The sequence below is a fragment of the Carlito syrichta genome, unplaced genomic scaffold (assembly GCF_000164805.1).
Source record: "Carlito syrichta isolate Samal-C Ts95f unplaced genomic scaffold, Tarsius_syrichta-2.0.1 Scaffold274258, whole genome shotgun sequence".
NCBI lineage: Eukaryota > Metazoa > Chordata > Mammalia > Primates > Tarsiidae > Carlito > Carlito syrichta.
The window spans coordinates 73489-99895 of NW_007218354.1; the positions used below are offsets into that span (position 1 = coordinate 73489).

General features: G+C 42.6%; 1 protein-coding gene across 1 annotated transcript in view; it reads left to right on the forward strand.

The window, feature by feature from the left end:
• LOC103254297 (dual specificity mitogen-activated protein kinase kinase 6) overlaps nt 1-21265 on the forward strand; it is a 34147-nt gene extending 12882 nt beyond the window's left edge. The window contains 7 exon segments of the mRNA XM_008052425.2: nt 149-265; nt 947-998; nt 3416-3543; nt 5961-6038; nt 7223-7362; nt 14673-14718; nt 20622-21265. Of these exon segments, the coding sequence (XP_008050616.2) occupies nt 149-265; nt 947-998; nt 3416-3543; nt 5961-6038; nt 7223-7362; nt 14673-14718; nt 20622-20699 (639 nt within the window). The 3' untranslated portion in view covers nt 20700-21265.
• Nucleotides 21266-26407: the final 5142 nt, after the last annotated feature.

Genomic DNA, 26407 nt, shown 5'->3' on the forward strand with positions numbered 1-26407 from the left:
ATAAATTCCTTTGAGATATTGATGGAAAACTACATTTCCTCCAAAAACTCGAGCAAGAAATAATCAGTTCTTCAGGGCAGGTGTTAACTGTTTTTTCTTTCTCCCGTTTTCATCTTGTTTAATAATCCCCAAACCAATTGGCCTCCAGGGTGATGTGTGGATCTGCATGGAACTCATGGATACGTCGTTAGATAAATTCTACAAACAAGTTATTGATAAAGGCCAAACAATTCCAGAGGACATCTTAGGAAAAATAGCAGTTTCTGTGAGTAACCATGAACCCACTGCAAGGATACTTTAAGATGTCTAGCCCTCATGTGTCTTTGTATACCAGTATAGAGGAGCACTACTTGAACTACAACTACCATCTAATGCGTGGCTGCTGAGTGCATACCTCACTGGTGGATGGCCAAACACATGCTTTTCTTTCTGAGCACTCTCTAGAAGATTCTAGCACTGACTTGGTTTGGTAAACTCTTAAGTTAAATGCCTCTCAGTAGTGCATCCATCTTCTGTGACCAGATCCCCGGTGTCTGTATTCTGATATTAGTTTATTTTGAGTCTCGTTTATAGATTTTTAAAATGTTTCCTAAGATGAAAAGGCATAGAAGGAAGCAGAAGAAAAAGAGATAGAGAGAAGGGCTGCTACCTTCATGGCTGCCGAGGCTCAGGAGGGTGAGGAGAAAAAGCATGAATGCTTGAGGACAAATGGAGAGCAAGATAGATAGAAGGGAGAAATCCTTTCTGCTACAGGATATCATCCTCTCTGGTGGGCGGAGTCTAATTCGTGTAACTTCCTGTGTATTTTGCTGGATGGGACCACCACTGTTTGAGAAGATACCTCACCCTGTGACCTTAAGCCAGGGTTTGTCAACCTTGATAAATTTAACATTCTTTTCCTTCTCAGTGATGCGGAGAATGAGTCTGTCTTGTGTTTCTCTTGCAGATTGTAAAAGCTTTGGAACATTTACACAGTAAGCTCTCTGTCATTCATCGAGGTGAGCATCCATGAGCCACCTTGGCTGTTCCTCCTATAAAGTTCATTTCTTTTACCAAGAGTCCCTCCCCACTCCCAGTCCCTGTGGATGGATGTGGAATCAACTCGCACAAGAGAATTAAGAAGCTTCCCTTTGGGACTGTTGAATAGCATACCATATAAGTGGCTATTCTTTTTTTTTTTGTTTTTTTTTTTGAGTTGAAGTCTCACTCCGTTACCCAGGCTGGAGTGCTGTGGCACACTCATGGCTACCCCAGTGTCTACCTGCTGGGCTCTGGTGTTCCTTCTGCCTCAGCCTTCCAAGTAGCCAGAACTACAGGTGCGCACTACCACGCCCGGCTAATTTGTGATTTATTGTAGAGACGAGATCTTACCAAGTTGCCCGGGCTGTTCTTGAACCCGTGGACTCAGGCAATCCACTCACCTCGGCCTCCCAAGGTGCTGGGATTACAGGCTAAAGCCACCAAGCCTGGCCTATGATTTTTTTGAATCAGAGTCTCCCTGTTGCTCAGGCTGGAGTGCAGTGGCATGCTCATGGCTACCGCAGCTTCGACGTGCTGGGCTCAGGTAATCCTTCCACCTCAGCCTTAGAAATAACTGGAACCACAGGTGCATGTCACCATGCCTGGCTTTTTTTTTTTTTTTGATTTATTGTAGAGACGAGGTCTCACCAAGTTGTCCAGGCTAATCTCGAACCCCCGGACTCAGGCAATCCTCTCAACTCAGCCTCCCAAAGTGCTATGATTACAGGTGTGAGCCACTGTACCCAGCAAGTGGCTATTATTTATTGTGGCTGGGGACATAAAAAGGCATTGTCTTTATGTAAGGGGGGACCCCCAAAAGTGGAATTTTTAAATAAAAACTATTTTTGTTTATTCTTACATGTTTAAACTTCAGTCACCTTCAAAGTACTCTTCGTTTGATGTAACACACCTATTGGGACGCATTTTCTACTGCTCAAAACAGTCTTTGAACTCATCAATTGGATGTCTTTTCGTACTTCTGCCATTTTTTTGTTTTCCATCATTCACATTGGCAAAACGTTTCCCTGTGGGGAGTTTTTTCATCTGTTGAAACAATCAAAGAAAGCCACTTAGGGCGAGATCGGGTGAAGAGGGAGGGTGGGATACCACGGTCATGTCATTTTTGGCCCAAAACTGCTGTACACTCAGTGTGGTGTGGGTGGGTGCGTTCGAAGAACCAGTCACATGTTTGTCACAACTCGGGATGTCTCTTCTGCAAATTGTGATGCAGCCTTCTCAGAACTTCCAGATAAAAACTTTGGTTGACCGTTTGATCTGGAAAAACAAATTCTGAGTTTACTACAGAGTCTCACTCTGTCGCCCAGACTGGAGGGCCGTGGCCGCTCCCGGCCACTGCAGCCTCCACCTGCTGGGCTCCGGCGACCCTTCCGCCTCAGTCTTGCGAGTAGCCGGAATTACAGGCGTGCGCTACCCCGGCCGGCTGATTTTTTGATTTTATTGTAGAGATGAGGTCTCGCCTGCCCAGGCAGGTCTCGAACCCGCGGGCTCAGGCAATCCACTCACCTCGGCCTCCCAAAGCGTGTGATTACAGGCTGAGCCACCGAGCCTGGCTAGTTATGAAATTTTAAATTCAGATTAGAGAATGTAGGTAAATGGTAAAATATAACAAAGTGATATTTTTTATCTGCCAGCTAAAAAAAATTACAAAGGATAAATTTTAAAGCTATTAGAACAACTGTTTTCTTTTGATCCCAAGTCCTTTGTGAAAAGTGTCATGAGGAAAAAAATTAACTGTAATTTCTAATTCCATTTTCCAGAGATAACAATAGTTCAGTTTTGGGGGCATGTGAGTGAGTGGGTTATAGCCTTCTAGTCTGAAGGAGTCATTTGAGTCTGTTCAGTAATACCTCTTCCTCCACGACCTGCCCTGTGGTCGGGAATATCTGGCTTTATGGTGCATCCATCGCACTGGATGACATCTGACACATCTTTTGCAGAGCTGTCAATCAAAACCGGTTGCTTTGATCGTGTTTGGTGTGTCATGGCGTTACAGTCTGTCTTCCCACTCCTCAGCTTGTTACTCTTTATCTAAATATCAATACGTCTTTCTGAACCAGGCATTTGATTCAGTAATCATTTTTTAAGTTCTTATTCCATGTATGGGGGCAAGGAAGATGATAATAAGTAGAGGAAGCCATTTTTTCCACGGTGGGATTCCCACTCCTGCAAAAAACGAACAGAACCTGAAATAGAAAACGAAGTTGAGAGCAATAAGCAGTATGTAACTGCGTCAGGGATGGCCGTCCCTTGTGTGTTGGGCCACTTGGGGACAGGAAGGCATAGGACAGATGGCACTTGCAGGCCCTCTGGTGGTGGAGACGTGAATCTTGCAGGCAGGCTGGAATGACAGGCTCCTGGTTGTTCTTGGTTTCAGATGTCAAGCCTTCCAATGTGCTGATCAATGCCCTGGGCCAAGTGAAGATGTGCGATTTTGGAATCAGCGGCTACCTGGTGGACTCTGTGGCGAAAACAATTGATGCGGGTTGCAAGCCATACATGGCCGTAAGTACATCGGCCAGGCTGGCGTCTGAGAGTGCAGCTGTAGAGAAACCGTGCCAGGAAATAGGCCACACGGGGAAAAGGGAGTTGTGCCCAAGACTCCAGAAACATTCTGTGTCTTGTTTTTTTCTTAAGTATTTTCTGTCCAAAAGCCTTCGTCGCTCACTTCATATATTGACATACAGGGTCTGTCAATTAAGTTCACGAACTCATGCTAGAAAAAGTGCTCCATGCCGCATCGCTGAATATCACTACGCCCGCCCCCGAAGTCCTCCCCTTGGGAAGCCATGCACTGACACCACCGCCCAGTCCACCCTTCAGAGCAGTTCTGGAACTCTTTTTCTGGAATGGCCATCAGAGCTGTTGTCATATTACCCTTGAGGTCCTGTGTGTCATCAAATGTCTTCCTTTCATTATGTCCTTTATCTTCAGGTAAAGAAAAAAGTCATTGGAGGCCAGATCAGGTGAGTAGGGAGGGTGTTCCAATACAGTTGTTTGTACAGGGCTGCCAACATCAGCGCATGGAGCACGTTCGTGAACTTAGTTGTCAGACCTCAACAACTATGATGGCCATTCCAGAAAAAGAGTTTCAAACTTGCTTTGATGGGTGCCCTAGGCGCTGGCATTGGTGCATGGCTTCCCAAATGGAGTACTTTTGAAGGTGACCGTATTGATGTTCAGCAAGGAGCTGTGTATTATAGCACTTTTTCTAGAATGGTTCTCAAACCTAACTGTCAGACCCCGTATATTGCCTTCGACTGTTTGGGCTATTTTTTTTTTTGAGCTGGAGTCTCACTCTGTCGCCCAGACTGGAGTACCGTGGCCGCTCCCGGCCACCGCAGCCTCAACCTGCCGGGCTCCGGCGATCCTTCCGCCTCAGCCTTCCCAGTAGCCGGAATTACAGGCGCGCGCTACCACACCCGGCTGATTTTTTGATTTATTGTAGAGATGAGGTCTCGCTGCCCAGGCGGGTCTCGAACCCGCGGGCTCAGGCCATCCACTCACCTCAGCCTCCCAAAGGCGCGGGATGACAGGCTGAGCCACCGAGCCCGACTTTGTTTGGGCTATTACAGCAAAAGAACGTACACAAAGTAGCTTATAAACAACTGTGGCAAGGTTTTGGCGTCTGGCAGAGCCCACTTTTCTCTGGTTCATGGAGGGTGCCTTCCTACTGGGTCCTCACAAATGGCAAAAGGGTGAGGGGGGAGGGATCGCTCTAGGGTATCTTTTATAAGGGCACTACTCCTAGTCATGACCTGATCACCTTCCAAAGCCCACACCTTCTCATACCATCTCGTGTTTGATCAAGTTTTTTGTTTTGTTTTGTTTTGGTTTTTTGACTCAGAGTCTCACTCTGCCGCCCAGGCTGGAGTACAGTGGCACGCTCATGGTCATGGTCACTGCAGCCTTAACCTGCTGGGCTCAGGCAATCCTTTTGCCTCAGCCTTCTTGGTAGCTGGAACTGCAGGCGTGCACCACCACACCCAGATAATTTTTGGGTTTATTGCAGAGACGAGATCTCGCCTTGTTGCTCAGGTTGGTCTCAAACCCGTGAGCTCAGGCGATCCTCTCACCTCAGCCTCCCAAAGTGCTGGGATTAAAGGCGTGAGTCACTGCACCTGGCTTTGATCAAGTTTCAATATGGATTTTGGGGATGACAGATATTTGGACCATAGCATATATATTACTTTAAAAAATCAAGTTAAAGAGATACATCATTTGAAAAAACAAAAACAGATAAGCAATATGTATAGCCCACACAATTTATCACATTGAGTTGAAGGTGTTGTGTTGTTTGTTGGGACAGAAGGGTAAGTAGATCTTAAGTTACCCAAACAAGGCAGCTAAGTTAGTCATGGGAGAATCTCACAGCTGTAAAGATTTGTTGCCATTAGTAGACACCTTGGGGTCCCCTGTAACTGAAAAAACTTAACGCTGCATTCTATATAGAAATGTACTTGGATGCGAAAAGCTTCCCATCTGTGTTGAGCTAAAAATTGCTTAGGTATATTAACATGGGATAATAGCCCAGTGACTCTTGTTGATTTTTTTTTTTAACTGAGTTCTGGAGTGTTGTTTTTTTTTTTTTTTTTCCTATACAAGGATTATTCTAGATGGACAAAGTAGCTTTGTAATATATAACCTGTTTCTTCTTAAGGTGAAACTGAAATATGTTATGAAGGGAACATGATCCATTAGTGCGACCAATGAAAAACCAACACAAAAGAAGGAAACCCCGTGGAGATGTGATATTTATTGCAGTTACTGAGCCTTCTTGACCCGGGAGGCATGTGAACAGCTTAAAACAACTCACCTGGCAGCTGGTGCTACTCCTGCCCCTGCCCTCAGAGGCTTTATTGAGCAAAGAATGTCATCTCAATTGTCTTCCCAGTTTCTCAGTTGTCTGTCTTTTTTTCCAGCCTGAAAGAATAAACCCAGAGCTCAACCAGAAAGGCTACAGTGTGAAGTCTGACATTTGGAGTCTGGGCATCACAATGGTAGCGTACAAGTCATCATGGGCTATGGGGTTAACGGGCATGGAGCTGGAATAGGGTAGACTCGCAGGCAAATGTCCCAAACTCTGGTTTTAGGCATCCGTTTCAGCTAAGATGGCAGGAGATCCTTGAGTGGTAATTGTTTGTACGGTGGTGTTGTAGAAATACTGAACTGGGATTGGGGGACAAAACAATTATTTTTTTCTTTATTCCACCTATGACTAGCTGTATGCCCTTGAGTAACTGATGTGGTCACATGGACTATCTTTCTGTCCTCAGCCCTATTTAACTGTAAAATAGAGGGCCTAACTTTGTTCCTTGTAGTTAAAAATTAAATTATTTTAGTAAAAGCAAGAAGCTTAAATGCACAGGGAATGCTAATGTGCATAAACTTTGGCAGGGCAGTGTTATCCAAGATATAGGCTGTTCCTCCTGGAATATTTTTCTCATATACATCTTGGCTGTTTAGGTCAGGTATATCCTAAAGACGTGATAACAGATGAAATAATTTCTATAGACACAGCCCTAAAGCTTTGTGATCGGCGTTTTATTCATCACGTTGGTAATCATACATTTTTCAGTGTATTGCTAAGGTCTAGGAATTAGCTACTCTGATCCTGGCTGCTTTCCAGGCACAGCAGTAAGTCCCGTGAGTTGTTTCATGTCGCTACCCAGAAAATGTGATCCTGTAATGCGAACTGACCTTCACTCAAGTAAAAAAAAAAAAAAAAAAAAAAAAAAAAAACAGGCCCATTTTGGTCCTAGGATACTTTTCCCCCCCATTTCACCAAGGGACCTGAAGATGGCAGTACGTGTCCAGCTCTTTTAAAGGTCTTAGGGTGGAAATTACTTTTCAGACCAAACATTTGAAAACCTGGTTGCTTTCCATCCCGAAGTTTCATGCTATTGACTTGCAATTCTCGTGAAACTGTCGGTTTTAGCGGGGGACCCAGTTTCTGATCGTTTTAAATGGCTGTCTCCAATAAGACAGTATTGGAAAATCCCTAGCACTAGACATTTTGGGGAAATTGCTGAAGAACCGCTTATTAGGTTACTTCCTCCCCTCAGAATTATACTTGAACTTCACCGTTGCCTTTCCCTCAGATTCCCGGGGAAGACAACACAGCCAGTCCTCGGCAGCAGCCCTGTTTAAAAACGGTTGTCTCCTTGTTTTCTCTCCCCTCTAGATTGAGTTGGCCATCCTGCGGTTTCCCTACGATTCCTGGGGCACTCCGTTTCAGCAGCTCAAACAGGTGGTCGAGGAGCCATCTCCCCAGCTGCCAGCAGACAAGTTCTCTGCGGAGTTTGTTGACTTTACCTCACAGTGGTAAGAAGGCTTCATTTCCCAAGTGTCAGTGCTGAAGGAGAAGATTGGTTCTCCTGAATTTTCTCCATCTGGTGAACTCCATTGTGCATGCATTCATTCCAAAAGCATCTGTGGAGGGTGCCCTCTGTGCTGGAGAAACAAAGATGGCTGTATCACTCTCCCTCCCCTCACTGAGCTCAAAGTCCTGCAGGGGAGTCTTCAAAATCAATGATTACGGTAGAAGATGGCAAGTCTAGTGACAGAGCTATGCATAGGGTATCTGGGGAATCCAGGAGAAAGGCATCAAGATAGATTTATTGGGAAACAGAAGACAGAATTAGCTGTCTGTTGTTTGTGAACCGAAGACCTCTTGGATTTTTTGTGAGTTCTAGGCCCCTTCTCACCCCCGCTGGTGCTTCTCCCTATGATGCGTCAGGGTGGCCTGTGTTGTTTGTTTGTGGTTTTGGCTGAATGGCCAGAGGGGCTGGAGCACAGAGCTCTAGTACAGCATGTTGCTGGGTGCCTCTGAGGTGTGTCCTCCTGTCTGTTTTCTTCCAGGGAGCCTGCTGGATGTTGGTGGTGCATCAGCTAGGTTGAAATGGGCTCGGGATGTTGCCTTCTAGATGCCAGAACTTCTTGTTGTTTTGTTTGGCTTTATTTTATTTGCCTGATCCTCAAATATTGAAAGGTCATATGGAAAAAAAGAATGAGTCATCTTGATAGTACAGAACAGTCGTTCTCAAGAGGGGTGGTGGTGGAGAAGGATCTAGAGACGTCTCTTCAAGCCATCCTCCCTGGTCTCTTCTCCCACCTGTCCCCTTTCTCAAGATTCTGGGACCTTCAGCACACTTTGGCAAAAAACAAAACAAAACAAAACAGGCGGATGGAAAACGTTTGAGAAAGCAGAGCACCCCGTTGCCAGCCACCAACGGGTCTCAACCAATGGGTTTCAACCCTGGCTGTTCAGTTATTAAAACTTCGGTGAGCTTTCAAAAGTACAGTCCCCTAGGCCTCTTCCTAATAGATTATGGTTTAATGGATCTGGGGAGGAGCCTGAATATTAACATTTTTCTTGTGTTCTCAACTCATTCTCACGTACAGCCAGGACAAGGAACCCCTGGATTTAGACCAGAGGTCTGTGGACCTGCTGTCAACCTCTTTCAGTTCAGAAGGCTTCTTATGCTCTGTAATTTATTTTAAAAATCATTCAATTACTTCATTTTTCTTTCGTCAAAGAATTTTTTCTCTTACTTAGAATTTCCCCCCCCGAAGAATCAGAGCATTAAAGCTTTTCACAGATATTTAAACATGAAAACCTTGAGAAATACACATTTTCCAGTTTTAATGTATGCACACATATGTGGACATTCCAGATATCTGTGTCATCGCTCTTTGTATGGTGACCACCCTGTGTCTGCCCTCCCCTCATAAGGCCCATAGTGTCTTCATGGCCACCCCTGAGATATCCCCTTCCTTCTTTTTTTTTTCTTTGAATTTTGGTCCCAGCTACTATAGTTCATCCATTTAAAAATTTTGAGCTGTAGACATGTTCTAGCTTTCCAGAAACTGCTAATTCTACCAATATTGTTATCTTTGTGTCATTTCATTTCCAGTGTGTCTTATGTATGGGGCTTATTAAAAATTAGAGTACTAAAAACAAAAATCACTTCAACTTAGAAGGTGCTGAAATATCATTTTTCCCCCTCTCAAACATTCAGTATTAATAGCACTGATGGAATGGTAGACTTAAAAATATAAGTTGTGTAAAATAGTGAGTCATTTTTGTTAGTATGGGAATTGGGAAATAGGAGAGCATTACTTCTGAATTTTATGAGCTTTCTTATTTCTCCTCACTCGTACTTTTTCAGAGTACAGACCCTTCTATTTCAGACCCCAGGTCGGTAATTTTTTTTTTTTTTGTCTGCCACAAGCCACTGATATATTTTCTCTAATATTCCCTAAGGATGAACATTAAATTATTTTGAAACCAAGTGAGTTGAAATGTTGTCTCATACTTCAAAAAATAGCACTGATTTTTTTTTTAAACAACAAACACACCTTTATTTTATTTTTTAATTTTAATTTTAATTTTTTTTTTGAGTTGAAGTCTCACTCTGTCGCCCAGACTGGAGTGCAGTGGCCGCTCCCGGCCACCGCAGCCTCGAGCCTCTGGGCTCCGGCGATCCTGCCGCCTCAGCCTTTCGAGTAGCCGGAATTACAGGCATGCGCTACCACGCCCAGCTGATTTTTTGATTTATTGTAGAGATGAGGTCTTGCTGCCCTGGCGGGTCTCGAACCCGCGGGCTCAGGCAATCCACTCACCTCAGCCTCCCAAAGGTGCGGGATTACAGGCTGAGCCACCGAGTCCGGCTGCACTGATTTTTTTTTTTTAAATCTTATGGAAGCAATTTGATTTTTCTTATGATCTTATAGCTTTGTGGATGTAATTTGATTTTTCGTATATATGTTGTTATGGCCACATACCTCCACTCAATAACCACCTAGTTATTTCACTTGTTTTATTACTGAAAGTTCTTTGTTTGATCTGGGAAGGACGGAGGAATGATTGTTACTAAATAACACTTCTTTTTCTTGATGAAGAGAAGGATATTGCTAAGGAGCATAACTGCCTTAAAAATTCTTCTATTTTTTTATGTTTAAAGCTGTGCTATTCAGACACATCTTCATCAAGAACCCCTTTTAGAGTGAGCTTCGCGTTTTCCGCATTTTTACAACATAGGCTCTGGTCCTTTCAGACTTCTCAGAAAGCTCCAGCTCTTAGAGGACTACAGGTTTGGAAAACGGAATATTTAATCTCAAATTTCAAGATAGACACGTGTGTTTTTATCTCTCACATGTGTCTTTGGGCTAAATATGGAAAAGGGGCACATTACTGACAGCCTGGGTAACTGTCAGAGTGTCTGTGACCTCGCTAGGGATGTATCCTCTCTAAGCATTTGATGTTATCCCATGGCCATTAGGTATCATAAACCTGCATCCAGGGAATCCATTGGTAGCCACTCTCCTGTGACCCTTCGGTACTGACCACTGCGTGTCCACTGACAGCAAATCTTGGTCTGTGGAGTGAAGGAAAAGCACTCCCATATCACACCCTGAGGTAGAGAGATCTAGGGCCCAGAGTGCCAGTTTTTGTATTTCTTTTGCAGTCACATCAGACAAATAGTATCTTGAAGGGGGAAAAAAAAAAGAAAGAAAGAAAGCGAACAATATGAACTTGAAGGAAAAAACAGTCATTTCTTACAAACCTTTCCTTTCTGTGCTTATTTTGAAATACGACCATGGAATCATATGTTCTTCCTCTTCTTCCCACATATGGCTTTCTTGTCATGGGGTTTTAAAGGATTCCTGGGGTGAGTAGTTTTGCCCATGTTGGCCTGTTTTGGAATCATCATAGAGAAAGAAGTCTAATAGAGAAGGCTTATGGCCTTAGCAAATGAATTTCTCAAGAAATGGGATCTTGGCAGGCTTCTACTTTTTTCATAAATTCTTCCTATAGGTTCACAGAAGGAAGTTGCTGGCCATCAGCTGCCCAGTGCCAAAATAACTGCTAGACTTCCTTTCGCTTTTCCTCCAGACCTATTTAAGAGGCGGAGTGCCCAGCTGACCAGCCTGACGACATTGAAGACGTCTCTACTGACTCAGAGTAACTAGAATAAAACAGAGACAATCGCACAGCGTCTCCTATTTGTGCAGAAAGGACCGTAGAAAGAGGCGTTCAGTGTTTGTTTAGTTTATGACAAATGCATGACTTAAGAGCCACAAGGTGTTTTTATTCTGTGGATGTACCAAACAGTCCTTCTTGGAAACGTCTGGGCGAACTCAAATAGGCAGAAATCCTCTGGTCAGCACAAACTTCAAGCAAGCAGTTCTCAAGACAGCATGGAACTGTTTTTTAGTGTCAGCTACGGTCAGAAGTGTATGCTGTGGCATTGGGAAGGAGGGTTCAGGCAGTTAGCTAATTGCATGCTTGAAAATGACAAGCCACTTGAAAACTCGAAAGTCTGACTCACGTTCAAAAAGAAATTGGTGTAGCTTTGAACTCCACAGTTGTTATTTTATACCGAATTTCAGGCACTTCTTATTAAACATGGAAAATTTGCTTTTTCCGCTAACCTTATCCCGAGTGTTTTGCTATTCTTAGACCATGTTTTTGAAGTGTTCTTGATTTAAAAGATGGAGAGAATGGGTTACATCAGGCATATTAATTCAATAAGCATCCTTGCTTTGCTGTGTAAGTATTTTCCATCAGTACCCTGCAGTAGTGTTTGGGGCGACATTTTGAGCTTTCTCCTCAGCAGCCGTAAGTCCAAGGAATAGCTTACTGACCCACAGTCTTGAAGTTTCAGGAATCCTTGGCACCGGATGATCAACTTGGGGTACCTCCCCCACTTTCTCTTTATAGATTTAAAAAAAGTAATTCTGGAAAAATTTTTATAACCTGTCCCAGAAGTGAAAAGATAAGATATCCTGTCTCAAAATTATCTCTACTTAAAAATGAAAATGTTTAAGTTCTCCTCCCTGTTGAGAAGAGGTAGTCTTATTTTGTTATCTTATCTACTAAATAGAAAGAAAGAAAAAAAATCAGCAATCCCAGAAAGAGCCTTGGTGGGTAAAAGAGGCCATCATATTTACATTTGAGAAACAGGCTGTTTTCCCCATCCTTCCTTTGGTTCTGTTGTTAACCCATAAAAACTGGTAATGGAGAAGTGGTCCAGGGTCCTCAAGGAGAATATCCCCGACTCAGTGCCGAGTTAGGGTCTAAGTAGAGATACCCGCAGTCAACCACTGGAATATTGAGTGTGGATTTAATCTTGTGTTTTTGCCTTTTATTATTGATTTAGCAAGTTCAACCGCCCAAATGATAGAGAAGAATTTCTGGTTTGTGATTTGCTTTGGACAATAGGGGGAAATTGGGGGCTTTTGTATGTTAGCTTGTTTGTTGTTATTATTTTTTTTACTGAGGTCGATGTGCACATCAGCAATGCTCCTAGGATCGCATTTCTTCTTCTGTGTTTCTTTCTAGATGAACTAGTTCTTGAGCTTAGGAAGAAAAACTTTCGTGTGAGGCAGGGAGAGAGAGGTTATGGGGAGCAGGTGCCCAAATGCCAGACAAACCTGCTTCTTCTGAGGGAATGGAGATACCTCTTTTGAGTGCCCTCCTTTTCAGAGAAGAAAATAGGTGGCAGCAATGGGGAGGGACCCCCAAGTATGCATAGCACAGGGTTTCTCAATCTCTGCACTAAAGCCATTTTGGATTGGACCGTTCTTTGTTGGGGGTGACTGCCCTGTGCATTATAGGGTATTTAGCAGCACCCCTGGCCTCTGTCTAGTAGATGGCCAGTAACACCCTGCCCCCAGTTCTAACAACCAAAAATGCCTCCAAGACATTGCCCGATGCCTCCTGGGGGAGCAAAAATCACCTCCCGTTGAGAACCACCAATGCAGACTCTCAGGACACAGGCCCATGCACAAGACCATAAGCGGGCGTGACAACGTCTCCATCATTTCACACAGGCACACATTCTCATATCAACCCAACTTTGACAGTTGTTGATTCCTCTTGCTAATGCCGTCTTATTTTTATTCTCAGTTGAGATGAAACTTTCTCTCATAGGTTGCCTAGTCACTGAGGTCACTAGGTCCTAGGTCTGCCCTCAGTTCCAGGTTGAAACTTCTCTCCTCACATCTACCTGTACCCTGTCTCAGGTTCCCTGGCTTCTACCCACAGCATTGCCTGGAATAAACTGGTACGCTGCTTTTAAGTTGTTTTGCTTCAAAAACTTTCTTTCGCTCTCTCTCTCTCTCTCTCTTTCTCTCCTTTTGAAAATTTCATTTTGCTTTAAACCATAGTTTCTCAACGTGTCTCAACCATTTCACCCTCCGATAGTTCTGTTCCCTGTCCCTCTCATGGCTAGCTTATGTGGGTGGAGGGAACCTCATGTCACACACACCGGGTCTCATTTGCTCAGAATGATCCATCGGCACAAATCCCAGCAGCCCAATAATCAGTCACACTGCGATTCCTTCAACTCCAGGCAAAATTCCTTTCCATCCCAGTGCCAGGCAGAGTTACTTTTCATTCATGTATGGTTTTGTGGTCCAGTGGACACAGGAGTCTGTAGGTTGCCTTGCAAATCACAGCTCAAAATCATCTTATTATTCATTCTGTAACCTGGGGTTCCAACTCCAAGTAAACTGTTTCTGTTCTTTTCTTTCTTTCTTTCTTTTTCTCATTTTAAAGCCAGGGGTGGGGAGAGGATAGGGATGGGCCGAGGTTAGGGGTGTTGTGTTGGTTTCTTTATCTTGCAGCTTTATTACTGTTGCCTCTGGTGTCAAATGTTACGAAATGCCTGTGTAAGCGGAGAGCCGAGTGACCAGAAGCCACCTGACAGCAGTGCATGACCACAAAGTATTTCTTACAAGAATAAGTGCTAAGTCACTGACTGAGTGTGCTTCCTCTTTTATCAGCTAAGATGTCGTACAAGTGATGTTACCTTAGACATGCTATGGGTTTATTGCTTCTGTCTCAGGCAGGTTTGGTTAGGAATATGTTAAAAGCAAAGTATACCTTCAAGGGAAACAGAAGCCAGGGGAGCTAGGTACTGAAGACAGTGAAGAGATAACACCTGTAACGTAGGAAGCACCTGCAATTTCTTTGACTGTGGAAGTGGCACTGAAAGCTGCTTTGAAGAAAAGTCTATGTATGTTTTGGAATATAATGATGGTAGTTCAGAAGAGTTAGTCTGCATGTCATCGATAAAGTATCAACAGGAAAATGAACCCCCCCCGCCCCCCCCCCACAATTTTTCCCATCAGGGTGTACCTGGAGTGATTCAAAGCAGTTTATTTATTTATTTATTTGAGTTGGAGTCTCACTCTGTCGCCCAGACTGGAGTGCACTGGCCGCTCCCGGCCCCCGCAGCCTCGGCCTGCTGGGCTCCGGCGATCCTTCCGCCTCAGCCTTCCGAGTAGCCGGAATTACAGGCATGCGCTACCACGCCCGGCTGATTTTTTGATTTATTGTAGAGATGAGGTCTCGCCAAGTTGCTCAGGTGGGTCTCGAACCCGCGGGCTCAGGCCATCCACTCACCTCAGCCTCCCAAAGGCGCGGGATTACAGGCTGAGCCACCGAACCTGTCTTCAAAGCAGTTTAGAAGTGAAATAGAAGAGGCAAGTCAAGACAGGAGGCCCATGTTTTCAATACACTCTTAAAGCTGATTATGTTTACTGTTTGGCAGATTCTGAAATCCTAGTCTAGTGAAAACACAGATGGCTTCTAGATTTTAATGTGATTAATTTTTTTCTTTAAGCTTGAAGAAGAATTCCAAAGAGCGGCCCACGTATCCAGAGCTAATGGTGAGTATTATTTGCTGTGTGTGCATCTCCAAACCGCTAGTAAAACCCCAGCTAGTAACGAAGACCTAAATTATCCTCAAATAATCGTACAGAAAAAGTTGCTTCACTGAGTTATCAGTGAAAGGAATTGATCTCAAGGAAAAAGAGGTCATCCTACGTTCTTTTTCTTCTTTTTTTGGATTTGGAGTCTCACTCCATTGCCCAGGCTGGAGGGCAGTGGTACGCTCATGGCTACCCTGGTGTTGACTTGCTGGGTTCTGGCGATCCTTCCACCTCAGCCTCCCAAGTAGCCGGAACTATAGGTGCATGCTACCACGTCCGGCTAATTTTTGATTTATTGTAGAGATGAGGTCTTGCCAAGTTGCCCAGGCTGGTCTCAAACCCGTGGGGCTCTGGCAATCCACTTGCCTCGGCCTCCCAAAGTGCTGGGGTGACAGGCTGAGCCACCGAGCCCGGCCACCTATATCCTTCTTTAATGTAAGTTGGGACATACTACTATTCTTAGCAAATTTTTGCAGGATGATAAACCTGTCATGATGTAGACCAAACTGTCTTTATAAAATTTGTATTTTTGAATTTAAAACATATTAGGAGGCATAAATTGCTATTATAAAACTAAGGAAAGCATGATTTAAGAGTTTTCAATAATTACAGAAATGTACATGCTATGTGACTGATGAGTTTTGATGAAATATCTGGGACTAATTAGATGAAGTTCTTTTTGGAGGGTGGTTAGAAAGGAGAGTCCCTTTTTTCCTTTCTTTTTTCACATCGATGACAAAAAGTAAGAGAAAACATTAATTTGCATTATACTACCTCAGCATGCATGGTTTATCCTTTGCTCTGCTTATAAAAATAAGAGTAAAAATGAGACCCTGCATTGTTGTTTTAAAATAGTTTCCCTTAAATCGTGGCTACAGTGCTAAGCTAATTACACATGCTTCTTTAGTATAACGTGACGAGGACCTAAACTTTGCACACTTTGCACTAAGTATATGTTGAACATGGAAGTAACTCATTTGGGGGACAGTATTATGGAATTCAGGCTAGTCACTAATCTGTGTTCATCTCTCCCTAGATTTGTTTTGATTATCACGTTTTTCATTTTAATAGAGGATCGAAGAGTTACTTATGTTCATGCACAAATTCAAAAGCAATGAGAGCAATGAAAAAAGAAAAGTTCTGTATTTTGAATAGCCAGAAGTATGTAGGAAGTGTTCCTCTTTGACCTGAAATTAGTAGCAAAACAAGGGAACTTTAAAAAAAGAATTATAGTCTCCTTCAGCTCTTGTAAGAATCACTCAATGTCCATTGCACTTGATGTGAAATTGATTTTAAAATGCCCTGGGCGGTGCATAAGCATACCAAAAAATGGGTTGCCGGGACTGAAAAGGCTTCTGACCAGCTACTAAAAAAATAATCAGGGAGGAACTATTCAGTGCTGGCACCCTTTGTTACTGGAACACAGTTATTCAGTAGGTATAAAATGCTCACACTTGCCCGATCCCAGCCACAAACAGTGCTGCCTTCAAGACCAACTCAGGGCACATTCCTGAAGTACAGGTTCCTGGTGACTCTTAACAAATGCCGTGGTGAGGATGCTTGGACACGGAGAAAGCACAGCTTGGAAATGTCTAGTTAGGAAGAGTTAGAGGAAGCAGATCAGGGGGATGTGTGATAGTCACAGCCAACGAAATGGATTTTAAGTTGGGTTGGTTAAGCTTTAAGTCTGGACCATTCTCCAGCTGGATGAATTGGAGACAAGGTCACCTCGTTGGCCCCCATTGTTCCCGTTACAGAGGCATCACCCGGTGCTCAGCATGCCACCAGCTTATTTAATTAAGACTGCAGTTGAAGGGAGAAAGAAGTTGAGCAACGCTAGAGAAAATCTTAGCACACTACATGTTTGGTTGAATAGTTTCTCCCTGATTATTTTTTAGTAGCTGGTCAGAGCCTTTTCAGTTCTGGCAATTCTTTTTTTTTTTTTGGTATACTTATGCAATTCCCAGGGCATTTTAAAATCAATTTCACATCAAGTCCAATAGACATTGAGTGATTCTTATAGGATTCGAAGGAACCTGTAATCCTATTTTAAAGTTCCTGCGTTTTGTTACTAATTTTAGGTAAAGGAAGAACACTTCCTGTATATTTCTGGCTATTTAAAATGCAGAACTTTTTTTTCATTCAAGTGGCCCCTTATCAGAAATTTCATTGGAACACATTTGAGAAAAATAATGGTTAATATATCTTGACAACTGATGTTGAATTCTACCTTTGCAGAACATTCTAACAGTGATATTTTATGGCCTACATATTAATATTATAAGATCATGTGGGTCTCCCCCTTCTTTTTTCTTTTTCTTTTTCTTTTCTTTTCTTTTCTTTTTTTTTTGAGTCAGTCTCACTCTGTCTCCCAGGCTGGAGTGCAGTGGCACGCTCACAGTCACTGCAGCCTCAACCTGTTGCACTCAGGCGATCCTTCCACTTCAGGTTTCCAAGTAGCTGGAACTACAGGCACATGCCACCAGGCGCGACTAATTTGTTGATTTATTGTAGAGATGAGGTCTTGCCAAGTTGCCCAGGCTGGCCTCAAAGCCCTGGAATCAGACTCCTAAAGTGCTGGGATTATAGGCCTGAGCCACCACACCCAGCCCCTTCTTCTTATGGCATTATCTTTGTGGTATCGCAAATGGGCTTGCCTTTTAAGACTACAGGTGTCACTCTCCCCTGCTTTCCTGTGGAAATGAGGTTTTTAAATGGAAAATATGAGTCCAAACTCCCTGACTTTAACATTGGGAAACACATGCAGAGAGGCCATCGTTTAGATTTTAGGACTTGGTGAAGATGTAGGGAGGAAAATAAAATCCTTTTTCCAGATGAAAGACGGTTCAGTTAAGACCTTAACCCAGACATGCACCTCTTACAGATTTCCCAGATCTTTTTCTCCCTAACTTGAGTTGGAGGGTATACATTCTCTAAGATCATTTCATTTGCTTGTTCTCTCAAATTTCTCCTGGGAGGCATGAATCAGAAGGATCTGTTCTTCTAGAGTAGGTATGAGCTGTCTTTTTTCCATAAAGGGCCAGATAGTAAGCATTTTAGTCTTTGTGGGCCATAGAGTTGTATAAAATTGTTACTGCTAAACTCTGTTTTTATAGCGTGAAAGCAGTCATATTCCATATATTCATATATTTTTTAAAGGTATGGCTGTGTTCCAATAAAATCTTAAAAACAGGCTATGGGCTAACTTTGGCCCTGGTCACAATGAGCTTATCCCTCTCCTACATGCTAACCACTGGAAATGATGACCAGGTCATTCGCGTGATGGCCCAATGAGTGACTATGCTCTCCAACTCCCTTGGGAAGTTCTAGATTGAATGTTGCAATGTTGAACTCGTAGAAAACTGCAGTCTCGAGGGGTGAGGTCTCGTGCATGGGATGTGGAGACCTGTTCGTGACCATGGCTTGCCTGTCTGCTTGGCAGTCTGCTCGTGGGTCGCATGTTTTCCCCAGCACTGCAGTGAACCCAGGGGGTACAGAATCCTCTCTTCTGATCCCTGGCCCCTCTTCTGGGAAATCCAGCCTGGGACGATGGTCTGAGGATTCTTCATGGTACCTCATTTGCTCGTCTCTCGGGTGCTGTCCTTGCTATTCTTAGTCCGCCGCTTCTAGGAGGGACCAGTTTTTCTCCCAACCTTTTACAGTCTCAAAACCCACACAAGAAAGCAAGTCACACTTTCCATTTCACATGCCGGCCCGCTTCCCTCTCCCCCTGTCCTGCTGGCTCTCGCAGCATTTTCCCAGCCTGGGAAGAGACTGAAAGATGCCTGAGGATTTTATTTTATTTCTTAATTAAAGACTTCGGGTCAGGTTATTGGATTCCTTTGCAGCCTCAGGCTGCATCCACTGAACTCATAGCCACTAGCAGAGCAAGAGGCAAGGTGGGAGGCTGGCAGGCAGCGCAAGTCGTCACCAAGACAATCTGAGGTTTGGCGTGTCCTGTTTTGATAGTGAAAAGCTTTTAAGTACATTAAAAGATTTCCAAATGTCAGGAGGATGTGGGAACGCTAATAAGCATGGTGGTAAAGCCCTGGGTAAGCGTGCTGTGTTAAGTGGCTAGGAAGCAGAGGGAGTGCTGCTGTCCCGTTGTCGGGAGCTCAGGAGGACGGACCAGCACCCCGCATCTCAGTTGCTGTCGTGGGTGGAAAGCTCTGAGCCGACGCCCGTCCTGTGTCCCCGATGGGCAAGACAGAAAACCTCTTTTCCGTCTTCTGAGTCACAATCCTTAACGGTGACCAGCTACCTTCTTCTGGGTTTTCTTTCTTTGTTCCTCTCCCATTTGCATTGTTTCCTGAACCGTCCATGGGCAGGCATTCCGTTTTTCACGAGCTTGACTCAGCCAACCCTTTGCTGTCAGGTGTGAAACAAATATAATTAGAAAACCTACAGCTGGGCAACATGAAGGTTGTAAAGCCAAATCCCTACAGTCAGAGGAAGCAGAGTGACTCATCTACATGTCTGCATGTAAGAATGCTCACACTTAGCTCCTCAACTAGTCATTGGAAATAGTCCTAGCAGACAGTCAAGGAAGGGGGCGTGGTAGGTGAGGGGGACCCGTGACACTAGGTATTGCTGGAAGAAATCGTCCTTTTGGGTTTGTTTGCTTGGTTCTGTTTCCTCTGTGAGAACTGTGAACCGTGACCTGGTGGGTCTCTTTCTAATTAAAGGTGGCAGGTTCCACTGTGACAGCTGGGCACTTATTGTAACAAAATTGAGCAATTTGGAAAGAATTGTTCTGGTGCAGAGAGAAAGACTTCGTGTCCAGAATTGTTTTGAAATGTGCAGCCTCTTGAATCACACCGTGCCTGTTCCCCCAGCAAAGTGTGAGACTTGATGTGTTTATAAAGTTTACTTGATCTGAGCTGTGAGAACAGAGATATTTTCCTTTTCGATCTTTAATCTCTGAGTTCAGTTTTCTCTGCACATACCTAGAGTTTGGCAGTCCACATTATTTTCCAGATGGATCAACTCTTCATCAGGAGAGACATAAGCATAACTCATGGCTTAGAAAATGGCTTTAACTATTTCAATCCAAATCAGTCTCCAATGTCAAGGACAAGGACCGCTTTCCTGTTTTTACTGTTCAACAAATTGGTTTCTCCTTTTACCATTTATTTCCTGAGAAACTAAAGCGCATAAATCTATGAAATCACATATCATCTTTTTACCCTATCAGTCTAAAAGGACTTTGTAGGAACCAGGGTTATTTGTAAATCAGAGTTTTGCATGGTCTTTGTAAATCTTTGTCCATTTAACTATAGATGGGATTTATATAGCATAATTACATGTATTTTTAAAAAAGCAACAGACTGTGGTGGAAACCTAGAGATATCAAAATGTGAGAAGTGGCAATTAAAAGATATATTTAAAATGTTTGCATTGGCTGGGCGCAGTGGCTCAAGTCTGTAATCCCATCACTTTGGGAGGCTGAGGTGAGTAGATTGCCTGAGCACAGGGTTTCGAGACCAACATGGGCAACTTGGCAAGACCTCGTCTCTACAATAAATGAAAAAATTAGACAGGTGTGGTAGCACGCACCTGTAGTTCCAGCTACTTGGAAGGCTGAGGCAGAAGGATCGCCTGAACCCAGTAGGTCGACGCTGGGGTGGCCATGAGCATGCCACTGCACTCCAGCCTGGGAGACAGAGTGAGACTCTGACTCAAAAAAAAAAAAAAGTTTGCATCTCTGAATATGTGCTTGATTTTAGGAGGAGTGGGATTGGTCTAGCTTATCCCTGATAGGGATACTTAACCCATTTACCAAACAGGCTGTTGATTAATAATCTCATGTATTATTTGTCAGTGACAAATACTAATACACGTATTTTTCTTTCTTTTCTCAGCAACATCCATTTTTCACCCTACATGAATCCAAAGCAACAGATGTGGCATCTTTTGTAAAACTGATTCTTGGAGACTAAAAAGCAATGGACTTAAATCAGTTGACCCTACTGTGGATTGGTGGGTTTCGGGGTGAAGCGAATTCACTACAGCGCCAATAGAAAGTCATCTTTGAGATCCTTTAAACCCTGCCTCTCAGAGGGTTTTCTCCCCCATTCCCCCCGCCCCCACCCCCAGGGGGCCTTGGAATCTATAGTATAGAGCGAACTGTTTAGATGGATGAAATATGGTAGGCTTAGGACTTAAAAAGGTGATTAAATATTTAATGATGTGTCATATGAGTCCTTAAGCTTCTCAGACTTCTCTTGTTCTTTACAAAATGAATGCATTGGCCCTGGCAAAAAGGTGCTACAGTAGTGGTGAAATTATAAGTAGATTTGTAGTCTGTCCCATTTATTATTTTAATATTTATGTTTAAATGCTTGGTTGAAAAGATTCCATTTTATGCAAAAAGGGAGATACAAAAGACAAGGTTGGGTTGGCAGTATTTATAGGGCTTTTATTTTTTAAGTTCAATTGTGTCTGTGGTCCAGAAGAAATTATTTAATATGCATCTTTAATAATATTATAAAAATATCAAAAAGGAGCTCTTCTTGTGAAATGTCTGTTCCAGCTGTCGTGGCTGCTGCCATGTCCTCAAACTTCTGCTCAATCCTGGGTGACCACCACCTATTGTTAGGTGAAGTGGCAAGATATCCTGGTCATTCTCTTTTTCCAACTTTGGAAAACATGAAAAAGTTCACTTTTACCATAGCTCAGAGAGTATGCAATTTGGTTTTCTTATCACTCGTTCTATAGCGCTAGTGGAAAGTGGTTTGTGATGTCATTTTGTATCTAACTGTCTATCCGACTCTGTGTGTGTGTGTGTGTGTGTGTGTGTGTGTGTGTATGTGTTTGATATCTCCCAAGTCCTGCCAAGTGGCTTCTGTGAACATATCTACTCAGGAGGGTATTTGTCAGTTTTGAGACGAGATATGTTTAGCCCACAGAGAGAACTGGTGCCTTCTGCTTTTGACTCTCCTTCAATGTATAAGTTCCAGGACTGCCTTCATAGGTAATGTACTCTTTTGCTTTGTTTGTTTTCTTGTCCAATGAAGAAGCCTTACTACTAAGCTAGAAAGGCTTCCATGGAAGAAAACTCAAGACAGTTAGTAGTTCTCTGACCAGATGGGGAGATATGGGGAGGGCTGAATTCATTCCTAGCCACAGACGGCTAACTTCCTACTGGTGAGTTGAGGCCACATCTTCCTTTGGGACCATGTGGCAGCTGGCTCCCCTTGAAGAGGCAAGCTGCATGGTGAACTCATAGATTGGAGCTATGGGTTTCTCTAGGTTCAAGGAATGAAGTGATCGGTGGGGGAAATCGAAATATGTCGTAAATAATGAGGAACTACTGCTTTTGGACAAGGAAGGACAATGGATTTTGATTTTTTTAAAAAAGGAATAAAAAAAAATCCTCTCTGTTTCTTTCCTTGCCTCAAGTTCACAAATATGGAGAGGATTTCTCCCTTGACTCCTCCTTTCCGTTCCCTTTTAGATTTGGACGTGCAATCGTGTATTTTTCTCTGTTTGCATTTCTCCTCCTTGTTCTTGACCTCTAAGCTCATGCCCAGAGTAAGTGTGACACTTCTGTCTACTGCTTCATTTTCAGTTCCAAGAGATATCTGTTGGATTAAACAGCAGCTTCCTCTGCTTTGAAGCTACCTCTGTCCTCACTTTTTTCTAGCCAGAAAAAGAGTGTCATTCTAGTGATTATGACCATTCCCTTTCATGCCTAACTCCCACAATCTGGAAGTTCTTCTCTTTGAGACCAAGAGAAAAATCACAACGATATTTATTACTTGCTTTATTTACTCATCTAATTAAGACAGAAGGTAGTCGAAAAATAATCTCCATCATAACTTTTGGTGAAATATATAAAGTAAATCATCTTTCTGGTCTGGGTCAGGCTACTCTTTACCTTTTTTCTGCTTGGAAACATTCTTAACAAAGTGTGTATTTCTCATTCCTATGCCTGTTCTGTCTGTGAACCCAGGGCCCAGACATGCAAAGCAATCACAGTTGGGCAGAGAAGGACTCAGTCTATCGTTCTCAACGCCGGTGCACATTGGGATCATCTGGGAGCTGAGAATGCTATCATTGCCAATGCCCCAGCATTCAGAGATTTGGATTTCGTTGGTGGATCCTGGGAATTGATTTATTTTTTTTACAGGTCTTCATGTGATTCAAATGTGCAGTAGGGTTAAGAACTTGATCTAGTACCTTCTAAAGATAACTGACTTAAAATTGCTTTCTCTTGGACATTTGCAGACAATAACAACTGACTGCGGAGAATAACAAGACTTCTGAGTTCTTTTTCTGTACTCATGAATGGGGATATCTTTGTCACTATTAGGGAGGGCATGTTCCTGGGACACTGAGTGAGGATACCTTTTCCCCAGAGAAGCAATATTTTGCATGGTGGTGAGATGTCTTCTGTACTGAAGGAGAAAGAATGGCTTGATAACCTTTTAAACCCCCACATTTTAGAACATGATTTTGATTTTGGAGAACTGTGCTATAAGTTCCAAATAACCAACTTGAACAAAATTCAACATACATAAGCTATACTTATTAAGTTGGGAGTCTCTTATACATTCAGACAGATATGTATATTTAGAGAAAACAATATCTGTATTCGGGGATGACACTCAGAATATTTAGTTCTCAACCAGCATGCAGCCCTGACTGAATTTGTCAACATATTACAAAATCTACTGTAGCGCTACAGATGTGCTCGTGCTCAATTTCCCCATTTGATTTGATATCATATCATTGCCCATATTATAACTTTAAAAAACTTATGACTATCCATTTCTTTCTATGTTATTGATTAAAGACGTGTGCCAAAGAAGTCATGTGAGTAATTTTTAAGACAATCACCCTCTGTGTGTACCTGTCAATGAATATTGTCCTTCAGGGTAGGCACTTTGGGAGACTGTGTATTTATATAAATATAATGCTACTAAAATAGTTTTGCCACTTCTCTTTCAGAAAAGGCTTCAGAATCCATTCCCTCCCGCATGCATATAATCATCACTTTTGAAATATTCCTTAGATTTTATTGCTGTTTGTTTTTTCAGTCATTTTCCTTTTTGGTTCACCTGCCTGGTTTGTTAGGTTTAGCACCAAGATGTGCTTGGAAATTTCTAGACGTTAAATCTGCCCTCAGAACTGAAGTTTTAACATCTGAATCCTTGTAAAATATCACGTCAAGGGCTTGGAAGATAATTTCAAATGCAGTTTTCCCTGAAAAAGCGTATTACTGTTTTTAAGCAAAGTTATCCTTCCTGGAATAAGCATAGAGTCTCCTAAAATGGCTACTTTGAAGGGGAAAGAACTTACATAAATGTTTGCTTATATTTGTTGATAGTATAGTATCAGGTAGCCATCAGTTTCACAGATGACACTCACATGATTGAAGGTCCTAATGTGGAGGAATAATCCTTTATCCTAAAGACCGTGTGCTTGGTCACACGGATATGGTCAGAACAAATTGATTAAATAAGCAGGCTTTATCTTAGTTAAGCCACCTGAAATGGAAATAAGTGTATGTGGATGTAACTCAAATTAGCATCTATGGTTTTTATATATCCTTCAAGCCTAAAAAAAATTGTACATGCCAGAGATTGCCAAACTTTGTCTGTTCATATTGCCATTAGCTGTCTTAGTAATTTTTTTTCAAGTCGCCCTAGGCTACAATAAATACCCAATTGTTCAATATATTAAGTAATTAGGTCCCAATGGCTTAATTGTAGTAGTATGTACAATGTCCTATAGATATCCATGTGTTCCTCTTAAAAACTTACAGAATTTTGCCATGCCTGTGAGTTAGTTGTGGTGCCTCAGGATATCTCAGGACAGTTTGGGGACGCTAAGTATGTGTTATGCTGCTGTTGGCACTGTCTGTAGTGATGACCCTCACAATGTAATTCTTGGTCACTCCACCTTCCATATTGTTTCTCTCTTTGTTATTGTATTGTTTTTGATGGCCTCTGGCTACCTCACTTTTTAATTGGGAACCTACCCTTCCTTGTTGTTCATTACCCCTGCAATGCCATGGTGTCACAGTCTAGAAAATGCAATACTCATAAACCCCAACGTTAGAGGAGTCTGGTCCTAAGACTACTTAGGGTCCCGATGTCTCCAGATGAACTTGATTTAGTGTCTTTGGAATCACAGTCTCAAAGGAGGCAGAAAGGGGCTTGTGTTTCCTAGTATACCACCACTAACCATGTCTTTGTTGCCCAAGGGCTTCATCTATGCTCAGAGAAACTACTGTTTCTCCCAAAAGTGTCTGACAAAATACTTTATCTTTGACCTGAAAGTACGACAGTGACCTAGTTCCTAATTTCACACCCAAATGCTATTTTGGCCATGTAACTCGCTCTGATCTTGAAGGTAAGTGTGCATTTTCATAACATTCATTGGAGTTAGTAGTCAGATCTAGTAAAATGAGGTAAAAGTCTATAGTGCTGGTATTTTTGCCTTCTTAATGCCTGTCTATAGCTTGAAGGGCAATTTGCTGGATCAAAGGAATCTTTCATTTTTATTGAATTAGCAAGTAAAAAGGTATTTGAATAAATGTCACCTTCCTAGGACTTTTTTTTAACTTTCAAATGGAAGGTACAGTTTTCAGTTAGGTCCCTGAAAATGTACATATTCAGATAGAAAAATGCCAGAGTAAAATCCAGGAAGAGGAAAAAAATTGTTTTATTTTAGCAGTTCTATGCTCCTCTTGTCTTGGGGTGTCTGTGTGGCTTAAGTGCCGTTAAATGCGTTAACAGCTAAAGACATTCTTTATTTTGGGAGGGCTTTAATTGAGATACTCTGGATCCCTTTGTTGAAAGCTGGGACTTTTTCCCTAGGAAAATGTATATCATAGATGAAACACATAATTTTGCAAACTTTTTTTTTGTTGGGGTAGGGGAAGGTTGCAGTTTATAGACTCCACGGAATCAATAACTTTGCTCTGTAGAATGTGAACTGTGACATCCTAGACCAGGTTTGGCAAACTTTTTCTGTAAGGGTCAGATAGTAAATATGTTTGACTTTGTCTCCTATATGGTCTTTGTGATAACTACTCGACTCTGCTGTTGTTGCTTGAAAACATCTATTAATAATATATAAATGAATGAGCATGGTGGCTGTGTTTCAATAAAACTTTATTTACTAAATCAAGCGATGGGCCAGATTTGGCCTACAGGCCATGGTTTGCCAACCCTTGTTTTAAACCAGCAAATCCGAAACTCCATTGGATTGAGTTCTTTCATTTAGTGACTATTTTGTTCAGCTGCTGTTGAGCAAGATTAGAATAATGGACATAGGACATAGGGAAATGAATACAGAAAGGATGGGGACTGTCCAGTCCCACAAAAATTGCCTATTGATTTTCCCAGGTAAGTATTAATTGTTCTAGAAGCTGGTGGAACGCTTTTCTAGAAGCTGATGGAACAATTTTCTTCAGAGTAAATTGAGTGCCTCCTTTTTCCATTTCTGTGCAATCACCGACATAACTGCTTCAAGTTGGAAATAGAAGGCACCCTTCTCTTAGATGTGGATGTTTCCTTAATGTTAGCTTCTTTGCGTTTTCTTTCTCTCTTTGGTGTGATTTGCACATGAGGAGAATCATGAACCCAGACATGAATCAATTTGTTTCTCTGTTCTCTGTACTATCCTGGGATTGGGG